Source organism: Bubalus kerabau, chromosome 4 (assembly GCF_029407905.1).
Source record: "Bubalus kerabau isolate K-KA32 ecotype Philippines breed swamp buffalo chromosome 4, PCC_UOA_SB_1v2, whole genome shotgun sequence".
NCBI lineage: Eukaryota > Metazoa > Chordata > Mammalia > Artiodactyla > Bovidae > Bubalus > Bubalus kerabau.
Genome location: NC_073627.1, coordinates 63,397,477 through 63,424,015, shown reverse-complemented (window position 1 = coordinate 63,424,015; position 26,539 = coordinate 63,397,477). Strand labels below are relative to the sequence as shown.

General features: G+C 38.6%; 1 protein-coding gene across 1 annotated transcript in view; it reads right to left on the bottom strand.

Moving 5' to 3' along the window:
- The window catches only part of CA10 (carbonic anhydrase 10), an 841,230-nt gene that overhangs the window by 687,405 nt on the left and 127,286 nt on the right, over positions 1-26,539 (bottom strand). Inside the window, exon 4 of the mRNA XM_055577599.1 lies at positions 25,278-25,352. Coding sequence (XP_055433574.1) covers positions 25,278-25,352 — 75 coding nt within the window. The remainder of the gene's footprint in view (positions 1-25,277; positions 25,353-26,539) is intronic.

The following is a 26,539-nucleotide window of genomic DNA, read 5'->3' as shown; positions in this document are numbered from 1 at the left end:
AGCCTTGACATACTCCTTTTCCTATTTGGAACCAGTGTGTTTGTTGTTCCATGTCTGGTTCTAACTGTTGCTTCCTGACCTGCATACAGATTTCTCAGGAAGCAGGTCACGTGGTCTGGAATTCTCAACTCTTTCAGAATTTTCCACAGTTTATTGTGATCAACACAATCAAAGGCTTTAGCATAGTCAATAAAGCAGAAATATATGTGTTTTTTTTTTTTTTTTTTTTTTCCGGAACTCTCTTGCTTTTTCTATGATCCAGCGGATGTTGACAATCTGATCTCTGGTTCCTCTGCCTTTTCTAAAACCAGCTTGAACATCTGGAAGTTCACAGTTTATGTATTACTGAAGCCTGGCTTGGAGAATTTTGAGCACTACTTTACTAGCAAATGAGATAAATGCAACTGTGTGGTTAGTTTGAGAAGTCTTGGCATTGTCTTTCTTTGGGATTGGAATGAAATGGTAAACTAATTTGAATGCAATGTTCCAAAGAATAGCAAGGAGAGACAAGAAAGCCTTCCTCAGTGATGAGTGCAAAGAAATAGAGGAAAACAATAGAATGGGAAAGACCAGAGATCTCTTCAAGAGAATTAGAGATACCAAGGTATCATTTCATGCAAAGGTGGGCACAACAAAGAACAGAAATGGTATGGACCTAACAGAAGCATACACAGAAGACCTGTACAAAAAAGATCTGCATGACCTAGTTAATCATGATGGTGTGATCACTCACCTAGAGCCAGACATCCTGGAATGTGAAGTCAAGTGGGCCTTAGGAAGCATCACTATGAACAACGCTAGTGGAGTTGATGGAATTCCAGTTGAGCTATTTCAAATCCTAAAAGATGATGCTGTGAAAGTGTTGCATTCTATACGCCAGCAAATTTGCAAAACTCAGCAGTGGCCACCAAACTAGAATAGGTGGAAAAGGTCTAACCTACAACAGGGCAGTGACATCCATAGAACAAAGGTAAGGTTGTGATCAACATGCATGGCAAGTTCTGGTTACCACAACATCAGTCAAACTTCTTTTCAAGGGAATAATGGAAAGGATACATTGAGGAATGAGGTGGAAGACATCCACACTAAAAACAGCCTTTACTATTTCTTAAAAAAAAATCTGTTTAAAAAAGAAATTTGCTATTTAAAATCTCTTTAAAACAGAAATTTACTATTTCTTTAAAAAAGAAATATTAAACCCACGTGGGCTGTGCAGAGATGATCCAACAGGAAAATGGCCCTCAATGACAGTCTGAGGGTCTAGAATCAGGAGGAAGAACTCCCAGAGTATTTAGCCTTGAAAACCAGTAGGGCTGGAATGCAGGAGCTCCACAGAACTGGGGGAAAAAGAAACTCTACTCTTAGGGTGCACACAAGATGTCATGTACACTGGGACCCAGCACAAAGCAGTAGCTTCACAGGAACCTGGGCTAGACCTAACTATGGGTTTTGGAGTCCCAAAGAGGTGGGGGTTGGCTGTTGCTCACTGTGAAGGCAATGACACCCACAGCAGAGGGCCAAAGAATGTTAATTGATATGAGCTTTCCTGGAAATCCCCATTTCTGCACCAAGATCTGGCCCCACACAACAGTCTGTAGGTTCCAGCACTGGAAATCCTCAAGCCAAACAACCAGCAAGGTAACACAATCCCACACATCAGTATGCAGGCTGCCAAAAATAATACTAAGCTCACAGCCACACAAACCATACACCTGACATGGCCCAGCCACCAGAGGGACAAAACTCTTTTCTTCCTACCAGAAAGTCTCTTCTTCCTACCAGAAAGCCTCACTCACTGAGGGAAAGACACCAGAAGCAAAAGAAGCTACAGTCTTGCATCATGCAGAAAGGAGACCACAAATGGAGAGTTAAACAAAATGAAACAAATGAGAAATATGCTGCAGACAAAGGAGCCAGGTAAATAGATACAAGAATAATTAAATAAAGATGAGAAAGATAATCTATGGGAAAAAAGACTCAGAGTAAAGATAATAAAGATAGTTCAAAATCTCAGAAAAAGAATGGAGATCTTAGACTGAAAAGATACAAGAAATCTTTAACAAAGATTTAAACAACAGAGATGAAAAACACAACTGAAATTAAAAATACATTAGAAGGAATCAAGAGCAGACTAACACTGGAAGGAAAATGAGTAAATGAGCTGGAAGACAGAGTAATGGAAATTACTGCCACAGAACAGAATTTTTTTTTTTTTTTTAAAGAATGAAATTATAATAGTTTCAGAGACCTCTGGGACAGCATTAAATGCACCAAAATTCACATGATAGAGGTCCCAGAAAAAGAAGAGAAAGATAAAGGGCTTGAGAAAATATTCAAAAAGACCCATATAACTGATCACCCATATACCCTTTCTATAGAAAACAAAAAATAAAAGATAAAATAAAATAAGTAAAACTTGAATATTTGGAGTTCAGGAAATTATAAAGTGAATTCAAAATTATAACACAATTTCTGTATGAAAAAGTAGAAAACTGACATAGTATGACATATTATATAATGCATATAACAATATGACATATTACTTATATATTTTCACATTGATGAGATACAGGTATAATCTTCTAAAACTACATATAAAGTAATATTTTCCCAGGAAAAACAAGGTCTAATTATAAAACATTCTAAAATGAGGCATGGTTCTGGGCAACTGCGATAGTGTTAGAAAGATCATTCTGGAGAAAAATATTCAAAAGGAAAAAAAGTCAACTCTTCAGGAGTAAGGCAGCCTGAAATAAAACATACTAATGTTTATAACTGATATTAGCTGTATCCTGTGAATTACCTGTGCTGAAAAGATGAGGAGGCAAGTTTGTTCAAAAGCTTAGAAAGTGAGTCCATAACTGAGAAGAACCTGGAACCAGTGTTACAGATTTTTGGAGCTGTTCACATAAAACACGTAGCTGCTGGAGCTGTGAGAAGACCTGAGATGACAGAGAAAGAGGATCTGAAGCACAGATCCTGGAAGTGATGTGAGGAAGATAAGGCACAAAAGGCTACAAAGCCCTTAGATCTAGAAACTGTACGTCTATAAATGTGTACTTTTCCAGAAGGAAGAGGAGGTGTCTGAAAGGAGAGTCACTGGTGATCAGACTTTGATACTTGGCACAAACTGGTGACCCAATTTTGTTAATGATGTCAGAAGACAGTTTGTGGGGAAACTTGGAGTTGGAATGTAAGAAATTGTCACAGCTGCCATGGTGGCCAGTCCACGGAGTGGATTGTGAGGAGAAAGCCTTTGCCATCACATAGAGATCCTGCAACACAGGCTGGGGTCCAAGGGGGAGAGTTGACTCTTTCCTATTACCAAAGTTTCCAAGTAAGAACATCCTTTGCTGGATAATTACTACATAAACGCTTTTGTCTTTTTTTAAAATGCTATAGAATATGTTGGAGAGTGTTTTGCCTATGTTCTCCTCTAAGAGTTTTATAGTTTCTGGTCTTATGTTTAGATCTTTAATCCATTTTGAGTTTATTTTTGTGTATGGTGTTATAAAGTGTTCTAGCTTCATTCCTTTACAAGTGGTTGACCAGTTTTCCCAGCACCACTTGTTAAAGAGATTGTCTTTTCTCCATTGTATATTCTTGCCTCCTTTGTCAAAGATAAGGTGTCCATAGGTGCGTGGGTTTATCTCTGGGCTTTCTATTTTGTTCTACTGTTCTATATTTCTGTCTTTGTGGAAGCAACCTAGATGTCCATCAGCAGATGAATGGATAAGAAAGCTGTGGTACATAAACACAATGGAGTATTACTCAGCCATTAAAAAGAATACATTTGAATCAGTTCTAATGAAAAGATGGATGAAACTAGAGCCGATTATACAGAGTGAAGTCAGCCAGAAAGAAAAACACCAATACAGTATACTAATGCATATATATGGAATTTAGAAAGATGGTAACGATAACCCTGTATGCGAGACAGCAAAAGAGACACAGATGTATAGAACAGTCTTTTGGACTCTGTGGGAGGGGGGAGGGATAATTTGGGAGAATGGCATTGAAACATGTATAATATCATATAAGAAACGAATTTCCAGTCCAGGTTTGATGCAGGATACAGGATGCTTGGGGCTGGTGCACTAGGATGACCCAGAGGGATGGTATGGGGAGGGAAGTGGGAGGGGGATTCAGAATTGGGAACATGTATACACCCATGGTGGATTCATGTTGATGTATGGCTAAACCAATACAATATTGTAAAGTAATTAGCCTCTAATTAAAATAAATAAATTAAAAAAATAAAAAATAAAAAAATAAAATGCTATAGAATATTACATTTTATAACAGTCCACATTTTATAACAGTCCCTGTCATTTTTGCCAGTATAAGAAGTAGGGTTCCTGGTTTAAAGTTATGGTCTTGCTGCCTTTGATTATCTTCCATCTGAAAAAAGATATAAACTGAAGGAAAAAAAAAAAAAAAAAACCCTGCTATGGACTCTGTAAACAATCATATTATCACATAACAACTCAATGAACAGTGTTTACTCTTACAAGTACTTCAGCAAGCCACTTTTCAATAAAGCTCTATCTATGACTTGCGAAGGCAAAGTAAGCATGTCTTTCACATGGGAGGTTTTGCCAGGAGGAGAAAAGAGTGAATGTTCAGCTAGCCAGGAAGCCAGGGAATAATGAGGACAATGCTATGAACGTTAAGGAAATTATTTTCACTAAGAAGTCGTGTGTTTCATGACCAAAAGGCAGTGTTGAGTTCTGCTTCTGGGTTGCCCACCTCTACTTTAGGATTATTCAGTGAATGTAAAGTTCCTGAACTTAAGGCTGTATACAGAGGTATACCTAAAGTTTTTGACTCTAGGGCAGATCATTTTTTAATACCCGTTCCAACAGTGATTTTTAGTAGTAACCACAAAACAATCAATAATCATTTTCTTTAAAATTTAAAATTTTCAGTGGTTCAGGCATTATTCAGATTCAATAAAATATTTTATGGATGAACTGAAAATTGCACTTAACAAACAAAAATATTACACCTTGCAATTCACATTTTGCCCATGTGTTTTAAATTTTTAAGTACAAACAAAAACTCCAAATAATCACATAGAATGACTAACTGAGGTAATTCAAGTCCTGCTTATTTGTGCTTACAATAACAGTGTTATTGTTTACTTTCAATTAACTGTTTAAACTTAAGAATATGCAGTACTACACATTGGACTATGGGGACTGTTCTACAGTTAATTCTAACAATCATGAGCACTTAAGACATCCTCATGGAACAAATACATATAGCTAAGTCCATGTGTATTTGAGGCTAGCTGAATAACTGAGAGTTCCCCCAGTTAACTTCTGTGTAGAATACAGTGCTAATTAAAGGATAAGTAGCAAAAAAAAAAAAAAAAAAAAGTGCTAATTTGAAGTTTACATATATTTTCTTTAAACACAACAACAAACATGGGAATTATTTGGTTCTTAGAGCAATTAAACACTTTTGACAGGGGAGAGTTATTTCATGGCTGGCATTTTTAGGATTTCCAGCATATGGGGATAATAAAAGGCAGATCAAAATTTTGCTGGGTTTCTTCATTATTATTAAATTCTCCACAGACAGTGTACTTCCTCACTGCCTGCACTCACTGTGGACCATCACCAGTGTGCTTTCCTTTATATACCTCTGACTGAATAGGTTCTGAAGCTCCCAAAGTATTTCCCAAGAGGTCGTTTGGCTAGGGACAGCTGTGTTGACTGGAATTAGTGTAGCACCAGGAAAGCCATGTACCTCTGAGAAGACATGGTGCAGAAGCCAATCCAATAGGAGTAGTCATTATTGGATGACTGCAACCTGACCCCAAAAAACTCTTACAGCTTTTATGGATACTTGTACTCAAGTTGCATCCTGTGTACAATGTGCTTTTGTAACATATCTTAAAAAGACTTACAGTTCTTCCCTGAATTTGGATTATTAGGAACTCAGAGTAGTAGGATAACTGAGAAGACTCCTTCCTTGCAGTCATAAATAACAACAACACAAAATTATGACAATGAAAACACTAATGCTGTTGTTTCGTCGCTAAGTCATGTCCAACTCTTTGCAACCCCGTGGACTGTAGCCCACCAGGCTCCTCTGTCCATGGGATTTTCCAGGCAAGAATACTGGAGTGGGTTAACGTTTCCTTCTCCAGAGGACTTTCCAGACCCAGGGATCCAACCTTCATCTCCTACTTGGCAGGCATATTCTTCACCATTGAGCCACCTAGAAAGCCCCAAAATGCTAATACCTTTGTAGATTTTTCAGAGTATATAAAGCATATCTATGTCTAATGCACAATTTTATTTTTATAAAAATATTTGAAGACCTAAGTTTTATTGTCCTTATTTTACAAGTGCATAAACAGAGGTTCTGAGAAATTATGTGATTTCCAAAAATCGCAAAGTAACAATCTTCTGTGTGAAGTGTACTTTCTACTACACAGTTTTGAAGTATAGTGATAATAGGGAATGTCATAGATGAAATGATAAAGAGAAGTGATTATTGCTTCAAGAAGTTTACAATATATTGTTTCCTAATAGGTCAGATTCCATTATGTTTAATCCAGCAGAAATGCCCTTTTCCATCTTGTTCACATAACAGATTTCTACATATCTGTGGGGAGAGAGCAAATTAGCCAACATGGCATATTCAGGCTCTCTCACTCCACATTTTGTAAATAATGATCATGTAGCAAAGGAGAAAAGGAAAGATATAAGCATATGTTGCAGAGTTCCAAAGAATAGCAAGAAGAGATAAGAAAGCCTTCTTCAGCAATCAATGCAAATAAATAGAGGAAAGCAATAGAATGGGAAAGACTAGAGAGCTCTTCAAGAAAATTAGAGATGCCAAGGGAACACTTCATACAAAGATGGGCTCGACAAAGGACAGAAATGGTATGGACCTAACAGAAGCAGAAGATATAAAGAAGAGATGGAAAGAATACACAGAAGAAGTGTACAAAAAAGATCTTCACGACCCAGATAATCACCATGGTGTGATCACTGACCTAGAGCCAGACATCCTGGAATGTGAAGTCAAGTGGGCCTTGGAAAGCATCACTACGAACAAAGAAAGTGGAGGTGATGGAATTCCAGTTGAGCTATTTCAAATCCTGAAAGATGATGCTGTGAAAGTGCTGCACTCAATATGCCAGCAAATTTGGAAAACTCAGCAGTGGCCACAGGACTGGAAAAGGTCAGTTTTCATTCCAATCCCAAAGAAAGGCAATACCAAAGAATGCTCAAACTACCGCACAATTGCACTCATCTCACACACTAGTAAAGTAATGCTCAAAATTCTCCAAGCCAGGCTTCAGCAATATGTGAACCGAGAACTTCCTGATGTTCAAGCTGGTTTTAGAAAAAGCAGAGGAACCAGAGATCAAATTGCCAACATCCACTGGGTCATTGAAAAAGCAAGAGAGTTCCAGAAAAACATCTATTTCTGCTTTATTGACTATGCCAAAGCCTTTGACTGTGTGCATCACAATAAACTGTGGAAAATTCTGAAAGAGATGGGAATACCAGACCACCTGTTCTGCCTCTTGAGAAACTTCTATGCAGGTCAGGAAGCAACAGTTAGATCTAAACATGGAACAACAGACTGGTTTCAAATAGGAAAAGGAGTACATCAAGACTGTATATTGTCACTCTGCTTATTTAACTTCTATGCAGAGTACATCATGACAAACGCTGGGCTGGAAGAAGCACAAGCTGGAATCAAGATTGCGGGGAGAAATATCAATAACCTCAGATATGCAGATGACACCACCCTTATGGCAGAAACTGAAGAGGAACTCAAAAGCCTCTTGATGAAAGTGAAAGTGGAGAGTGAAAAAGTAGGCTTAAAGCTCAACATTCAGAAAACGAAGATCATGGCATCCGGTCCCACCACTTCATGGGAAATAGATGGGGAAACAGTGTCAGACTTTATTTTTGGGGGCTCCAAAATCCTGCAGATGGTGACTGCAGCCATGAAATTAAAAGACGCTTACTCCTTGGAAGGAAAGTTATGACCAACCTAGATAGCATATTCAAAAGCAGAGACATTACTTTGCCAACAAAGGTTCATCTAGTCAAGGCTATGGTTTTTCCTGTGGTCATGTATGGATGTGAGAGTTGGACTGTGAAGAAGGCTGAGCACCGAAGAATTGATGCTTTTGAACTGTGGTGTTGGAGAAGACTCTTGACAGTCCCTTGGACTGCAAGGAGATCCAACCAGTCCATTCTGAAGGAGATCAGCCCTGGGATTTCTTTGGAAAGAATGATGCTAAAGCTGAAACTCCAGTACTTTGGCCACTTCATGCGAAGAGTTGACTCATTGGAAAAGAGTCTGATGCTTGGAGGGATTGGGGGCAGGAGGAGAAGGAGATGACAGAGGATGAGATGGCTGGATGGCATCACTGACGCTATGGACGTGAGTCTGAGTGAACTCCGGGAGTTGGTGATGGACAGGGAGGCTTGGCATGCTGCGATTCATGGGGTCACAGAGTCGGACACGACTGAGCGACTGAACTGAACTGAACTGAACTGAAAAACTGCGATCATTTATAGCACTCTACATGCATGTCATGCGGTACTTGCTTGGTCACGGGATACTGTGTGCAGTACATCTGTGTGAGCTCCACCTAGAAAGCAGCGGCATTTACTCCTGTGTCAAGACTGTGTCCACTGGGTCAACCATGAGAAAGGAGAATATAGTGTGTCTGCTGCTATGGCTACTGCATCAGCCAGGAAAGAATAAATGCTTCCGCATTTCCTATAGCTACTCGAGTCTTCTTCCAGACTGTTAGCTCCTGCCTTTCCTACCCTGGATTCAGTGAACAGTGTGAACAAGAAGACAACTGGTGTCACGAACAGAATCAATGATACAACATATTTTTAAGATCTACTTCAAAGGAAGTCTTCATCTGCAAAGCCTTTTCTGACCCCAAAGGCAGAGATAGTTGTTTTCTCCTTTGTCTCACCACTCTAGTCTCACATTCCCTACCAAGCTAAACTGTAACCCTTAACTGGTATGTCTGACCCTAAACTTGTCTCTGAGCTCCTCAAGATCAGGAGTATTAGTTTGTTCTTTTTTGTATCTCCAGTGTCAAGCAAGGTGTATGTTGCCTATTAGGCTCAGCATAAATTTTAATTTCTACACATTCCAATTTTGGGGAAAAACATAACCACAGGTATTTATAATTGAGGGTTAGTCAGTGTAACATCACCCTCTTAAACTAAGGAGAATGTACCTATTAAATTCTATTTGCTTTCTCTAAAGACTAGGGAGCAGAAATCTAGAGAAACACTTATATCATTGGTTCCATGTCCAAACACTGATTTTGAGAATATAATAGAAGCATCCTGTGAATTAGATCAATATTCTATTTTTCAATGCTGCTAAGATTTTTTGTTTTTGTTTTAATGCTGCTAAGTTTTATTGTCCTTATTTTACAAGTGACTCTGAGAAATGAGGTGATTTCCAAACATCATACTGTTGTTACATGATGGAGTGAGACACAAAACATATGTAAAGTTTAAAAATAAAATAAAATTAAAAAAAAAAACAAACCAAAAAAAAAAAAAAAATGCCTCCAAACCAATTTAATATCACATTAGCAAACCCTCAGAGACAAAGCAAGAATGGGTCCTTGAAAATCATACTCTGATTTTACACATAGAAAAATAAAGATTATGAAACAATAAGTGACTTGCCTAAGATTTCATGTTTGGTTAGTGGATGAATCAAGCCAGTGAGAACTTTATAATACTCCTTGCTGTTTCTAAAACACAAAGAAGGAAGAAGATTGGTAATAACAGAAGCAAACTCCACGGACAATACACAGGTGTACTGACCCACAACAATGCTCAAGGAAATTCAACAGATAATATAAGAACCTACACAGTAAAGACTGAGGTCATCCAGTAGCAGAGGGTTATTCCCTTGACCAAGCAATATGCAAGAGAATTTAAAATGAAATTCTATACTCAAACAAAAAGGTTTGCATACATTTTTTTAGCAAAGAAACTGGTATCACAAAGTGAGTCATTAGGAGGGGTTTGATTTTAGAACATCCAATTTTCAGAATTATAAGGTAATAAACTTGTTTTTTGCCAGTGTTTGTGTTAATTTGTTGCAGCAGCCACATGAAACTAATACAGTGATTTTATGTAGCACTCAGTTATCCTGCTCTGAGGGATGCTGGAGAGTATGTAAGCTGAGGGGCTGTGGGATCCTCTTCTCTTCAAAGGGAGACTGAATGAGGATTGAGGGGACATGCAGTAAATTCCTTGAGGAGAGAAAACCTATGTCCTGAGTGAAATGTGACACCAACATCAGTAGAGCCTGTCAACTGAAAGTGGACCAGGAGTTACAGAGGAGAGAATAAAGCAAACACTGACCCTGAGCTGTCTGACAAAAGACAATGTACCAAACAGGACAGCAAAGAACTTGGAGGGGAGAAGCATCAGAAGCCAGAGTCTGAGATCAGAGGATAAAAGGACCAGGGAGATAAGGCAAAGGAAATGATTGGAAGAGGAATTTGAAGAGAGACGTGGTGAGTCCCCTAGAGCTGTCATCAAGATGGAGCCTCTGCGTATCCTCTCCCACCCACCTCACTTCTTCTTTCCTCTCTCTCCACAGTGGAGAACAGCTCCACTCTCCAACAGGTTTCCCAAGTCAGAAATGTGGGAACTTTTCCTCTCACTTTACATTTGTAAGAAATCTTGGAATGCTGGCTGAGAAATTTGAGGTGGTGTCAGGGAAGCTAGCTTTGGTTTTCTTCTGAGAATACAGTTCACGCTTACTCCTTGGAAGGAAAGTTATGACAACCTAGACAGTACAATAAAAAGCAGAGACATTACTTTGTCAACAAAGATCTGTCTAGTCAAGGCTATGGTTTTTCCAGTGGTCATGTATGGATCTGAGAGTTGGACCATAAAGAAAGCTGAGAGCCAAAGAATTGATGCTTTTGAACTGTGGTGTTGGAGAAGACTCTTGAGAGTCCCTTGGACTGCAAGGAGATCCAACGAGTCCATCCTAAAGGAAATCGGTCCTGAGTGTTCACTGGAAGGACTGATGCTGAAACTGAAACTCCAATATTTTGACCACCTGATGTGAAGAGCTGACTCATTTGAGAAGACCCTGATGCTGGGAAAGATTGAGGGCAGGAGGAGAAGGGGATGGCAGAGGATGAGACGGTTGGATGGCATCATCGACTCAATGGACATGGGTTTGGGTAAACTCTGGCAGTTGGTGATGGATAAGGAGGCCTGGCGTGTTATGGTTCATGGGGTCGCAAAGTCTGACATGACTGAGATACTGAACTGAACTTCGTGTAAAGGCAAAAAACCAATATCCAATCCAAAGACTATTATTTCTGTCTTCTCAATTTAAAGATATTAGCCTAGAACAATGTCTATGCATCTTCAAATGCTATACTGGAAGTGATTTGGGTTGAACATTTTAGCAGCCTTCCATAATTTTCCACTGTATGAAGGAATGAGGGGAACAGTTCACTACACTGAGGTAATTGCGGCACTGGTTCCCATATGTAGGAATGAGGGTCACTGTGGTAGGCCAAATTCTAAGATGGCCCCAAGATCCCTGCCACCTGTACATATAACTTGAATAATCCCTCCAGCCCGAGCATGGAAGGGATTTGTGTGTAGGATGAAATTTCACCCCTGTGATTACATTATATTTGAAAGAAGGAAGGAATTTTTTCAGATGTGAATGAGGTCCTCAATCTTTTGACTTTGAGTTGATCAAAAGAGATATTATCCTGAGTAGGCCTAAATTTTATAGAGAGTCCAAGCCTTCTCAGAAGAGAAAGGAGAGATTCAAAAAAAGACACTTTCCTTTTGGCCTTGAGACAATCAGCCAGCCATATGGTGAATTCCTACAGACAAGGGTAACTTATAGGAGCTGAGGGCCTCAGTCATATAATTTTAACAGACTTCTGCCAAGAATATGCATTAGCTTGCTCCAAATGACAATGCAGCTGGTCTGACACCTTTTCATGAGCTCCTAAGTAGACCCAGCTAAACCATGACCAAATTCCTGACCCAAGGAAAAACTGTGAGACAATAAATGTGCACTGATTTACACCACTAAACGTTGGTAATTTTTACACAGACATAGAAAACTAATACAGGCATCATTTACTACATGGAAAAAATGAAGGTCATGCATGACCCCAGGCAGGCCATTCTAGATCAGCAAGGATCTTTACCAATGAGTGTGATTCCCTTCCTAAGAGGACTGCTAAAAGAAAAGAGAGTTCAAGTTCCTTACCAATGTCTAATAGGAGCCTTTCTTAAGTAAAGAAAACTGGCCATTTCAGCAACACAGTCATCAAGGCTAAATCACAAGTGGTTGCCAAGAGATTATAATTAACCTCATCTTCCAACAATCTTGAGGTTTTTTTAAAAAAATTATCCAACAAGCCAGGGGTGAACACTGCATGTTGGGAAAATGTATTGGTCTGGGAGAACAATTTTACTTAATTTTAGAGAAGGCACTGGTATAATGAGCCAAAGCAACCTCCTAATGCAATCCTGATCAAAAACAAAGATTTAAACTTCTCTATTAACCATTCAGATGGTTAGAAACTCAGTCTCATGATCCCTTCTTGACTGCCAGATCTCTGAGAAAGAGTAAATTGATTATAACTGTTTACTGACTTCCCATAATTCCTAAGATCTCTTTTATTTATTTATTTTTTGATTGAAGGCTAAATGCTTTACAAAATTTTATTAGTTTCTGCCAAACATCAACATGAATCAATTGTGGCCCACATTAAGTGTGATCTGGCTCCTGACCACCTCCAGTTTCAAACCACTTTGCTTCCGTCACTGTGCACTCTGGCCACAGTGAATTTTGTTCTTTTTCCTATATCTGTCATGTTCATATATTCAGGCTCACTCATCTGCCTGGAACACTTTTCTAGGCACACTCTTCAGTGCTGCTGCCCATCCTACACTTCCAGTCTCACCTTCCCATGGTTTTGCAGGAAGGTCTTCCATTATTTCCAGACTATTCTTGCTGTACTTCTCTAAACCCTTTATAGCATGTACAGCAGTTTGTAATGATGTGTTTATTTTGCTTGTGATTATTTTTCTTTATATCTGGCAACAATTCTCCTGCTCTAATCCAAATTGATTTAGCAAATATTGAGCCCCTGCTGTACAAAACATTTGCACAATGACCTGGAGAGGTAGGGGTAGAAGGAAATGAGGTTCCTACTTCTAGAAGCTGGACCCACTGCAGGGTCCTTGTTGCCACTATATTATAATAACTCATGTCTCCTGCATCTCTCACCCTGAATTCTCTACTGGTTTCAATACCTCCCTTGGTGCCCCAGTGCCCTGGGGGTAAAATCCAAACTCCAACTGGTAAGGCCTTCCATCATCAGGCTCCCGCTGCCCTCTTGGCCCTGATTCCCCTGAGCCTTTTTATTCCAGTGATCCTCTCTCTTCCCAGCCTTCAGAACTTTGCCCATCTGGAATACCCTCTGTGCTCTCTCAGACCAGGAAGCCCCAAACACCCTTCATGGCAATCCTCAAAAATATTATAAGGTTACAGACATTTAGATATCCCTCTCCCACTATGCTCAGTTCACTGAGGTCATAGTGGGCCTTTTTTGTGTCTTTACCCACCAAGAGCCAAGGATGGTGATGCTGAAATCAGGTGTCCAAAGATAGCTTGCTTGATGAGTGAGCTCAAGAATTCACATCCAGTTACCTGGGAGTGATCTTTTGGAGGTGGTAAAATGGAAACGGTTTTTTGTTTGTTTGTTTGTTTGTTTTGCCTGCTCTAGGTTCCATAAAGTTGGAAAAATATATACCGCATCCTACCCAAACACTGCTATGTGAAGAAGGTGCTAAGGGTGAGAGACTGCTTATTATTATTAGAGACTATCTCTCTCACTACACTGTAAGATCCATGAAGCTAGAAGCCATGCCTTTTTAAATTTCCAATTTCTGGCACAGACTCTCCTCGATAAGTATGCTCAGTTTTTCTACTGCTTTGGATAAATGGATTGTGAACAGATAGTATTCTGCGCAAATTTTCTGAAATGTGGTAAATGTGTATATATTTATCATAAATTTTAAACATGTTGCCTGTATGTCATAAGATAAATTTCATGCTGAATCTTTCAATGATATAATTAATTTAAAAATTGTGGGGTTTTTGTTCGTTTTTTTGTTTGTTTGTTTGTTTTGGTTTTGGTTTTCATAGTCAACATAGGTGCATGCCATCTCTTGCTTGGATGATTTAAAAAATCACCTCATGGATGTTTATGCCTTTGATATTCTTATTGAAATACAGTACATCTCCATTACTGTCACCATAGCTGAATTTTTATTCATTTTTTTCTTCCAGTTTTATAGAGATATAATTGACATACAGCAGTGTATAAGTTTATGTATACTACATAGTGATTTGATTTACACACACTGCAAAATGGTTATCACAATAAGTATGGTGACTATACATCATTTCATATAGATACAAAATTAAAGAAATTGAAAAAAATATTTCTCAGACACCTATAATGTGAATGTCAGTACCCTTAATGTTGCTTCCAAGGTCTTTTAAATTGACCTCATTTCTTTTTATGTTTTTTTCCTTTTTGTTCAATTCCAGTGATTTCCCCTTCCCTGTTTCCCAACTCTGAATTGTTCCTCTGTACCACCTAGTCTTCTGTTGATTTCTTCTAGTACACTTTTATTTCAGCTCTGTTTCGTTGTTTTTTTTTTTTTTTTTTTTACATTTTCCAACTTATTTACATTTTTAACATTTGTTAAAATTTCTAACTTCTCACTTTATCCATTCTTCTTCCAAGTTTTTCGAACAGCTTTATGATCATCACCTTGAGCTCTATTAGGTTATCTTTATTTCACTCAATTCCTCTTTGGTCTTATTTTGTTCTTTCATTTGGAATATATTGCTCTGTTGACTAATTTTGCTTAATTTGCTGTTTTTATTTCTATTTATTTGGAAAGTTGCTTATATTTCCCAGCTATGGAGAAAGAGCTTTTTGTAGGAGACATCTTAGGTATCCCAGCAGCACACTCACCTCTAGTCAAAGAGCTATATGCTCTAGGTGTGCCCTGTATGGGTTGAATGTTGCTAGTCCTGCCTTGTGAGGAGGTTGCCAGTCACTGGTGGTCAGGGTTTGGTCATGAAGTGGCCAACTGAAGAATCCTAGGGTTCCTGGGGTTAGTGCAGGCCCACTGGTAGCTGGATCCATGTCCTGAGGTTGCAGAGCCCAGGGAGCCTTGGAGATGGTGCTTGTCCACTGGTTGGTGAGACTTGTCCTACAGCTAATAATGTCAGTGAACTGATGTGCAAGACAGGGTCCTGGGCCCTCTGGTATAAGGGCTGGCTCTTTGGATGGCTGTAGGCTCACAGAGTCCTTAAGGCAGCCATCCTACTGATGGGCAGCGACAGTCATAGTACTAACAGGCTACAGAGAGGATTCAAAAATAGCACTTATAAGAATCAGTGTAATTGTGGTAGAATGAGCTTCCAAAAATGACTGCTGCCAGTCTCCATGTTTCCAGGGTGAGCTCCAGTTACTCCTGCCTCTCTGGTAGACTCTCCAGGGTAAGCAGGTGTATTTGACCCAGATTCTTTTAAGTTACTGTTTCTTCCCTTGGCCTGGAGTATGTGAGATTTTGTGTGGGCCCTTTAAGAGTGGACTCTATTTCCCAGTCCATTGACACTCCCAAAAGTAAGCCCTGTTGATTTTCAAAGTAAAATATTCTAGGGGCTCATCTTCATGGTGCAGAAACCCCAGGCTGGGGAGTCCAAAGTGGGATTGGATTCCTTGCTCCTTGAGGAACACTTCTGCAACTGTAATTATTCTCCTATCTGTGAAATGTCTACCTGGGGATATAGGTCTCAACTATACTGAGTCTCTGCCCGCTCTCCCCGCACCCCTCCCGCCGCCCCCCGCCCCCCCGCAAATCTGTCTTGTCATTCTTTCTTTATATCTTTAGTTATATATCTTTTATGCTAGTCTTCTAGTCTTTTTTCATTAATAGCTGCACTATAAATAGTTATAATTCTGTCATGCCCATGGCCATTTGACACATAGTTGGCTTTTAAATACATATTTGATTATGTCTCTTCAGAGCTTAAAAATGTCTTATAATTCTTCTATTAAACAAAATAAGTTTTGTTCTTTTAATAGGAGAATTTTAAGACCTTTTTAAAGCTTTGAAGAGACATAATAGATAGCCAATGGGAATTTGCTGTATGGCTCAGGAAACTCAAACAGGGGCTCTGTATCAACCTAGAAGCGTGGGATGGGGAGGGAGATAGGAGGGAGTTTCGCTAGCGAGGGGATATTTGTATACCTATGGCTGATTTATGTTGAGGTTTGATAGAAAACAGCAAAATTCTGTAAAGCAATTATCTGTCAGTAAAAAACAAATTAATTAAAAAAAAAAAACAAAAACAAAAACAAAACTGTGTCTAAGCTCTTGAACATGGAACATAAAGTTTCACATTACGGCCCCTGATAACACTGCTAACCCCCTCACTCATTATATCCCATTGCATACCCTGCCTTTTAGAGACTTAGAGGTTCCCACCACACCCCAAACCCATAGTAAGTTTTCACTCTTCTTTGCCAATGCTGTGTACTCTGATAATCCTCACATTCTTCTCTTTATTCACTTTGGATAATCCTGAAGATTGTCAACACCCAGTTCAAACTTACTTTCTTTCTTTCCCCATTACAGAAAAATGTGCATCTCAAAGAATGCTTTGGGCTGCAAGTAAAAGAAAAACTAAATCAAAGTGGCTCCTATGATAAGATGCCTTGTTATCTTACAAAAAAAAAAAAAAAAAAACACTGAGGCCTTCCAATGGTTAATTCAATGCTCAAGAGGGCCATAAAAGATCTGGATTATTTCCAACTTTCTGTTCTGGCATCTTTAGTGTAGTTTTTGCTCCCAAGTTATTCAGCAGACTTTCCCTTTCAAGCAATGAATAGAAATATTTATCATATGTTCATATCTGTGTTAGTGTATTAGGGTGTCCCAGAGAAACAGAGAATAAGGAAATGGCAACCCACTCCAGTGTTCTTGCCTGGAGAATCCCAGGGATGAGGGAGCCTGGTGGGCTGCTGTCTATAGGGTCACAGACTTGGACATGACTGAAGTGACTTAGCAGCAGAAGCAGCAGAAGCAGAGAAACAGAAAAACCAGAGTGTTCATGTGTGTGTGTGTGTGTGTGTGTGTGTGTGTGTGTGCATGTGTCCACAGAGAGAGATATTTCAAGGAACTGGTTCACATGATTAAGCATAAGGACATATCCAAAGTTTTAGGCCATCCTAAATTGATAGGTCATCAGTTTTGGGCAGCTGATGTTGCAACTGAAGGCCAAAAATTTCTTCAAGCACAATTTCCCTCAGCCTTTTTCTCTTAAAGTCTACAACTGATTGGATGAAGCCCACTAACATTATGGAGAGTAATAAGCTTTACTCAGGGTCTACCAATGAAAATGTTAATCTCATTTTTAAAATATATTCACAGAAACATCTAGAATAACGTTTGACCAAATACCTGGGTATTTGACTGTAGACCAACCAATTTGACACATAAAATTGGCCTTCATGACATCTAAATCAATTACTGTCAATAAAGAGGCTGAAAGCACCATGACTGGTGTAGATATCAGCCAAGAAAAACCTTTTTGGGACTGGGAAGGTCTCCTTCCCTGAGTTCACAACCATGTGGAGGTGAACACTCAAATAAAATGGGGCTCTGTCTGTAAGGCAAAACAAGTGATGCTGGATGAAGCATAGATTTAAGCAAGTAAACAACAAAGTCTGTTGAACACCAGGCAGACAGAATTCCAACTCTTTATGACCTCCTTTACATGTCCTGTAAGTCCTGTTAGAACCCTTATACTAAGTCATGGTTTTATGGCTTATCTTCCTCTTTAGGGTGTGGGTTTACCCTTGTATAAGAGCCAGGTACAGTTACATTTTTAACAACAGTCCCACACGTGTGCTCAGTATCAGCTGGCTACTTCTTAAATACTGTTGAACTGGGAAAAATGCGATATTCCAATGCTAAATCAACCTTATTTTGGCCACTGCCACAGAAATCAAGTATTTTTATCTACCATAAGCTTCATTAAAGTCACAGATTTACACTATTATGTCAACTGATAATTATTTCTGGACATTTGTAAAAATTCATGGGACAATAAAATTTTTTTCAAATAATCCAGTCATATGAGTGTCTATTTTCTTTTACACATTGATAACCTAAAAAAAAAAAAAAAAAGTCCCAGCAGCAAAGTAAAGAACGCTCTTAAGTTTGTATTCAGTAATGATAATAAGAGAAAAAGGGACCATGGACCAAAGCACCAATTCAGATAAAGTGGGTAGTCTGGAGTCTGTCAAATGTTAGAGCCTCAGGTCCAATTACTTAATTCATAAATTCTCATGACTCTTATCTTTTTAAAGAGATTTGAAGTTCCCAAAAGTTTAAAATATTTTAAACAGAAGAACTATATACATATATGTATGTATGTGTGTGTGTATGTATGTGTGTGTGTGTGTGTGTGTATATATATATATATATATATATATATATATAAATCTTATGATGCAAACAACCATCATAGCATCCAGTTCCATCACTTCATGGCAAAAAGATGGGAAACAACGGAAACAGTGACAGACTCTGTATTCTTTGGCTCCAAAATCACTGCAGATGGTGAAGGCGGCCATGAAATTAAAATATGCTTGCTCCTTGGAAGAAAAGCTATGCCCAACCTAGACAGCATATTAAAAAGCAGAGAATTTACTTTGCTGACAAAGGTCCATCTAATCAAAGCTATGGTTTTCCCAGTAGTCATGTATAGATGTGAGAGTTGGACTATAAAGAAAGCTGAGTGCTGAAGAATTGGTGCTTTTGAACTGTGGTGTTGGAGAAGACCCTTGAGAGTCCTTTAGGCTACAAAACGATTAAAAGAATCAATCCTAAAGGAAACCAGTCCTGAATATTCACTGGAAGGACTGATGCTCAAGCTGAAACTCCAATACTTTGGCTACCTGATGCAAAAGACCTGATACTGGGAAAGACTGAAGGCAGAAGAAAAAGGGGGCGACAGAGGATGAGATGGTTGAAGGTATTGTCAACTCAATGGACATGAGTTTGAGCAAGCTCCAGGAGCTGGTAATGGGACAGGGAAACCTAGTGTGCTGCACTCAATGAGGTTGCAAAGAGTCAGACATGATTGAGCATCTGAACTGAACTGTAAAGTTTAGAAAATGAGGTCATCGGATACCAGTCTACCAAGAAGCCAAAGCACTTTGGGACTCTTAAATCTAGAGGATGATGAAGTTACCTCTTCAATGACCACTGTTATCAAAGACACTTTGAGCTTACAAATTCAAGGAATATTTACTAAGCACCTTACATGTTCTAACATCATGAGAGACCCTCACTTGCATGATTACATTTTTCAGCATATTTTTCAGCATATACTTTCTCAAACAGAGAAGTATTAAATATCCAATTATGTTGTTAGGTAAAATAATGATAATAAGGCCAACAGTAACTGACTGGTACTGACTCACTGCATGCACCAGACACTTTACCTACATTATATAATTTAATCCTCACAAAACATTGTGAGAATGATTTGGCCCTTATTTCTATTCTAACAGATGAAGAACCCAGGGGACTGAGAGTTGGTAGGCAACTTGCTGACAGTTCTTCCAGAAAGAAGACATAGAACCCAGATTAAACTCCAGGTCTGTCCAACTCCAGAGTCCATGCTCATAACTCCACATCTTACTGCTTCCTACATAGCAGGTTTTATATATATTAACTCATTTTAAAACTGGAAATGAGGGAATCTTAGTTCTTTTAAATCAATGCATGAAGAAAAGATAAAACATCTCCTGTGGTCCTCTAAAAAGCATCAACTCAAAACAGGGACTTATGTACATGTAAAGAAAGAATGTGTAAACAGAGGAAAAAAAAAAAGACTGGGGCAGGGGGTCTACCTTGGTATACAATGGTTAAGAATCTGCCTTGCAATGCAGGAGACATAGTTTTGATCCCTGGTCACAAAGCTGAGATCCCACATGCCACACAACAACTAAGTCTGTGTGTTGCAATTATTGAGCCCATGCACTCTGAAGCCGGTTTGCCAGAACTACATAGCCCCTGTGCCCATGCCACAATTAATGAACCTGAGTGCCACAGCTAGAGTCTGTGTGCCACAATTAAAGATCCCACATGACACAATGAAGATCTCGAGTGTTGCAACTAAGACCCAATGCAGACAAATAAGTAATTTTATTTATTTTTTAAATATGGAGCAAAGGAGTGTGGTTCAAGATGGTGGAGTAGAAGGATGCACATTCAACTTCTTCTGAGAGAGCACCAAAATTGAAACTAGTTTTTGAGCAATCATCGACAGTGTGATACTGAAACCCACCAAAAAAATATACCCTGTATCCAAAGACAAATAAGAAGCTGCAGCAAGATGGTAGGAGAAGCACAATCATGATAAAATCAAACCCCATACCTGCCAGGTAGGTGACTCACAAACTGGAGAACAATAATACCAAAGAAGTTCTCCCACTGTTTTGAAAGTTGTGAACCCCACATCAGGCTCCCCAGCCTGGGGATCTGACAAAGAGTCTGGGAATCCCCAGGGAATCTGACCTTGAAGACCAGGGGAATTTGATTATTGGACTTCCACAGGACTGAGTAAAGAGAGACTCCACTCTTGGAGGACACAAATAAAATCTTGCATGCACCAAGAATCAGAGGAAAGAAGCAATGACTCCCCAGGAGACTGAACCAAAACTACCTGCTAGTATTGGAGGGTCTTTTGTTGGGATGTGGGTAGGCAGGGACTCACCATAGGAACAGGGGCACTGGCAGCAGCAGGCTGGGAAGCTCCCCCTTGGTGTAAGCCCTCTTGGGAGTTGCAACTAACACTACCATAAAGCCATTAGACCTCAGGGCTAAAAGATCTCAAGCCAAACAACTAGCAGGGAGGGAGAACAACCCCACCTATCAACAGATAGTTGGATTTACTGAGTATGGCCCTGCCCACCAGAGTAAGATCCAGTTTTTCCCATTGCCAGTCCCTCCCATCAGGAAGCTTACACAAGGCTCTTAGCCTCCTCCATCAGAGGGGAGACAGATAAAGCAAGGAGAGCCACAGTCCCACAGTGGATAAAATAAAAACCATATTACAGAAAGTAAGTTATTATGAAAAAGCAGAAAGTTATGTCCCAGTTGAAGGGACAAGATAAAACTCCAAAAAAATAACTAAATGAAGTGGAGATAGGCAACCTTCCAAAAAAAATAATTCAGAATAATGATAGTGAAGATAATCCAGGATCTCAGGGAAACAATGGAGAAGACGCAAGAAATGTTTACCAAAGACCTAGAAAAACTAAAGAACAAATAAACAGAGATGAATAGGACATTAGAAGGAATCCATAGCAGAATTCCAGAGGCAGAAGGATGAATAAGTGACCTGGAGGACAGAATGGTGGAAATCACTACCACAGAACAGAATATAGAAAAAAGAATGAAAAGAAATGAAGACATCATAAGAGAACATCTGGAACAACATTAAACACAACAACATTTGCATTTTAGGGGTCTCAAGAGGAGAAGAGAGAGAGATAGGACCTGAGAAAATATTTGAAGAGATAACAGCTGAACTCTTCCCTAACATGGAAAAGGAAATAGTTAATCAAGTCCAGGAAGCATAAGAGTCCCAGGCTGGATAAACCGAAAGAAGAATAAACCAAGACCACGGCAGTCAAACTGACGAAAATTAGAGACAAATATAAAATATTAAAAGCACAAAGGGAAAAAGAATAAAAAATATACAAGGGAACCCCATCAGGCTATCAGCTGATTTCTTAGCAGAAACTCTACAAGCCAGAAGGGAATGGCACGACATATTTAAAGTGATGAAAGGGAAGAACCTACAACTAAGAATATGCTACCCAGCAAGACTCTTGTTCAGATTTGATGGAGAAATCAAAAGCTTTCTAGACAAGCAAAAGTTAAGAGAATTCAGCACCAACAAACCAGCTTTACAACAAATGCTAAAAGAACTTCTCTAGGCAGGAAATACAAGAGAAGGAAAATATCTACACAAAAGAAATCCAAAAAAAAATAAAGAAAATGGTAATAGGATCATACATATGGAAAACTGCCTTAACTGTAAATGGATTAAATGCACCAACCAAAAGACATAGATTGGCTGGGCAGATGAAAATATGTGCATGTATGCATTTCCACTTACCACATCACTCAGCTTGACTCCCCAAATTGTAAGTAATTATCTTATAGTTAGGTTAATCATGTTTCCATTATTACTTGCAATTGTAATTATCTATTTTTCCTGCTATTGATTGTGAAACCTCATAAACATCTCTTACTATTTTGACTATGTAACTATTACTCACTTATCACCATTGTATCATGATTGATCAACGGGAAAATAAAATAAATCTATATCACCAAAACTAACATTTAATAGAAAAACCTGTAATCACTTTTTAAAATCCAGATGTATATCAGAATTGTCATGAACATTTTTTAAAAATAAAAATGCCCAGGTATTTTATTTTCTCCAGAGCTACAGATATGTTTCTAATGAGCAGCCATGTTTAAAAACAACTGAAATATATGATAATCTTTTACTTTTATCTAGTTTGTTTCACTTTTTTTATTTATTATTCAGTACTCCCATTTCATTTAGTTTATGTTTTCCAATTTCTCCATCTCTTCTTTTTATTTTTTTGATGTTCCTTCTCAAAACTTCATCAAGCATAGTAGAAAAGCTTTTGTATATATATTATATATGTATAATATTTATATACACATGAATATGAAATTCATGTGTATATACATATATTTTAGAAAACATATGAATTTTTGCCTAACTAAAACATTTATGACATTTTGACTCCCCTTGTCTGACTATGAATATAATTCTAGATTTCTAATTAAAATAGATATGCAACAAACAACAAGGGTTTACTGTATAGCATAGGGAAACGTAGCCAATATCTTGCAATAACCTATAATGGAAAATAATTTCAATATTTATATATGTGTATTATGTATAAATGAATCACCTTGCTGTGCACATGAAACATTGTAAGTCAACTATACTTCAATAAAACATATATATTAAAAAATAAAAGTAAGTAAATAAAGTAATTTTAAAAATATGGGGCAGAAAAGTAAAATTTTTCAGACCCTACCCAGGATTATCCATGAGCATTTCCATCAGTAGGGAAGATATTACTAGTTTAGCAAGACTTCCTATAGCCTGGCAGAGTGCCCCTTGTTGCTCTAATTTAATAATTACAAAGCATAAAAAAATATCATTATAAATGTAATTTTCTAGATATCCTGAATATCAGAAGCAGATTCCTCAAAAAAAAAAAAAAATCTATATATATATATATATATATATATATGCAAGCCTTCTAGCCATTGGAAAGGGATGCCCTCAATCATAAGTAAAAATGTCATTTATCTCTGTCATGTCATATGAACACAGTTGTGTCAATCAAGTTATTGTAAGACTATTATTAGAAACATGATCATTTTCAGGTGAATTATTCAAGCCTAGTTTCTATGCCCACTGTACCAAGAAATAAATGTACCCTAGTAAATTTATCAATAATACTAATTTATGAAACTAACTGGCAGTCAGCTGCCTTTTCCCTGGGCCATTCACTCTTTCTCACCATGCCTGGTTTCCTCTTATTGAAATTTATGTCCCACAATACTAATGAGAAAAGTGAGGTTCAGAGGAGTTTAACCACTCTCTTAGCTCTGCACAGTTGATATAATGAAGTCTACAGAAGTGTTAGGGGAAGCACGCTGATTGAAACTGCCCACGCTGGCCAGGCACCATAGTAACTATTTGCATGAGTTGTTTTACGACAGGAGGTCCTAGTAAGGAACAGAGAACTAATAAGCCTCCACCAACCAGAAGAGTTCGGGAAAGGTCAAAAGGAGATACCACCTATCCGACCATGTCCCAGAATCCTTCTCTCTGGCATCCATCTTGGCTGAACAAGGCATGCACCACCAGGAAGGACTCTTGAGTCAGAATGATTGGCTAAAGACCACCCAGAAACTAATCCCATTACCATAAAACCCAAGACTGCAAGCCATGTGACAGAGCAGTTCTCCTGGGTTCCCTTACCCTACTGCTCTCCACCTGGGTGCCCTTTCCCAATAAAATCTCTTGCTTTGTCAGCACATGTCTCCTCAGACAATTCTTTTCTGAGTGTTGGACAACAGCCCAGTTTTGGGCCCTAGAAGGGGTCCCCTTTCCTGCAACAGAAGGACAGGGAAAGAAGACATAGCATCCAAGAATGAACCAGGTGGCCTGGGGGCACCACTCTTCCCACCTACCACCAACTGCAAAAACCTTAACTGACACTTGAGGTCCTCTATTTTCCGTGCCTGACTTGGAGCCCCATACTGACTCCATTTGAGAGTTTTATTTCTTATCCTCTCATATATAAGCAGTTAAAAATACTTTGAAATATCTCACCTGCCTTCCTTTCCATCCTTCTCTTTAACATTCTTGCTCTTTTTCTTGCCTCTTTCCCTATGAAAGTCTTGAAGCAGGAGACTGAGGATTGTGAAGAGGATAAGAGTAGCCAGGGAAGACAAGGACCCTCCATCTTGTTTCAAAACTTAACTTATGTCATGCTTCTGGCTCTAACCTGTCTTCAGTTCTCTCCCCTCATGCTGACAACATCCACTTTGCCTATTATTTTTTATCTGATATTTGGCCCAACTAAGTCCTGACCATGAATATTACTTTAGTAATAACATCAGAGATAGTGTGCATCACAGTAAGCCCCACTGCTATGATCAGCCTTGCCAGACTTCCTGTTTCCTTAACATTAAAAAAAAAAAAAAAAAAAGCTCTTTCTCAACCAAATTTCAGCATACAGAACCTCAACCCTGACTCCTGCATTGCCCTCTCATTGACAGAGCCATCTGTAGATAGAAGAACCTTAAGATATAAGCTCAGATGAAAAAACATGGTCTTGGTTAAATTGGCACTCACTTAATAAACTTTCTCTTAAGGCAGTATTGATCTAGCACCTAAATCAGACTATGGTGACTTATACAATAGATTCCATGCCATATAGCAAATGCAAAATCCTGGAAATAATAGATTTCACACATATTACTTTCCTAAAAATAAAGTAAGAAGAATAAATGTGCATTTACCTGGGACAAAGCTTCCCTGGACCACCTCCTTGTATGCCCACCAGCCTTCGTGGATTTTTGGTGAATTCTGTTGAGCTAAAGGAAAAAAACAAAGGAGAAAAGAGACTAAGATGATAGCAGAGAAGTACTGTATCCTGGTTGTCCAATAAAGAAGAGTGACTATACATAAAATAATCATTTTCTATCCAAAAGTCAAACTATAGAATGTAACAGCAACGTTCTACCTCCTTATTTTCAAATTATTAACCTGTAAAGATACTGTCATAAAGTTTTATTAAAAAAAAAAAAACACACTCAGAATATTTCTACTGAAGAGAAATAGTAAGGATGTATTTAAGCTTATTTGAATTTCCCGTCACTTATCTCTAACTCACCTCTTTTTTTTTTTTTTTTTTTAACCTGCCCCCTACACATATGTACATACACACATCTATATAAGGAAGACCTATCAGTCTGACTGAAGAATCAATTCAAGAAATGTCATTTAAAAATAAGCAAAAGGAAGCCCCTGGATAATTAAAAATGTTGCAACAGACAAAAGCAATACTGAAAGACTCTGTTACATCAAGAGAATTGCAAAACACTTTGCTCTCTGTCCATTTCCATTCACTGTTTCTTCAGCAACTCATCCATTAAGATGTGGCATTATATAAGATTTTAGCAGGCAGCAAGAGAGTCAGACCATCTGAATCAAGTCTCTTATGATGGAACTGCAGAGTTTTTGTTAGCTTTCTTTGACATGCATTGAGAATGATCCAAATTCACCCTGCAAAAATTAGTCAGCCTGAGCAGGGCCCACTGGATGACATCAATTACAAAACATGATAGGTACAGATTAGAAATGAATAAAACAAAGGCTTTCACATATGTTCTTAAATTCCCATTTAAATGGGCAATTTGGAAAGACAGGGCAGTACATTTAAAAGACAACTCATTTAAAATTCTCCTGTAGTGCGATAGGGGTTTATGTGAGCAAGGGAAACAAGAAAAGTACTGCATTTCCATTTTAATGCTTCCCTGGTAGCTCAGGTGGTAAACAATCTGCCCTCAAGGCAGGAGACCTGGGTTCAATCCCTGGGTTGGGAAGATCCCCTGGAGAAGGGAAAGGCTACCCACTTCAGTATTCTGGCCCAGAGAATTCCATGGACTGTATAGTCCATGGGGTCGCAAAGAGTCAGACATGACCGAGTGCCTTTCACAGGAATGTCCTCAATAATCATCTTGTGGTTGCTTCCATCTGACTTCCAGTGGGTAAAGAGCTG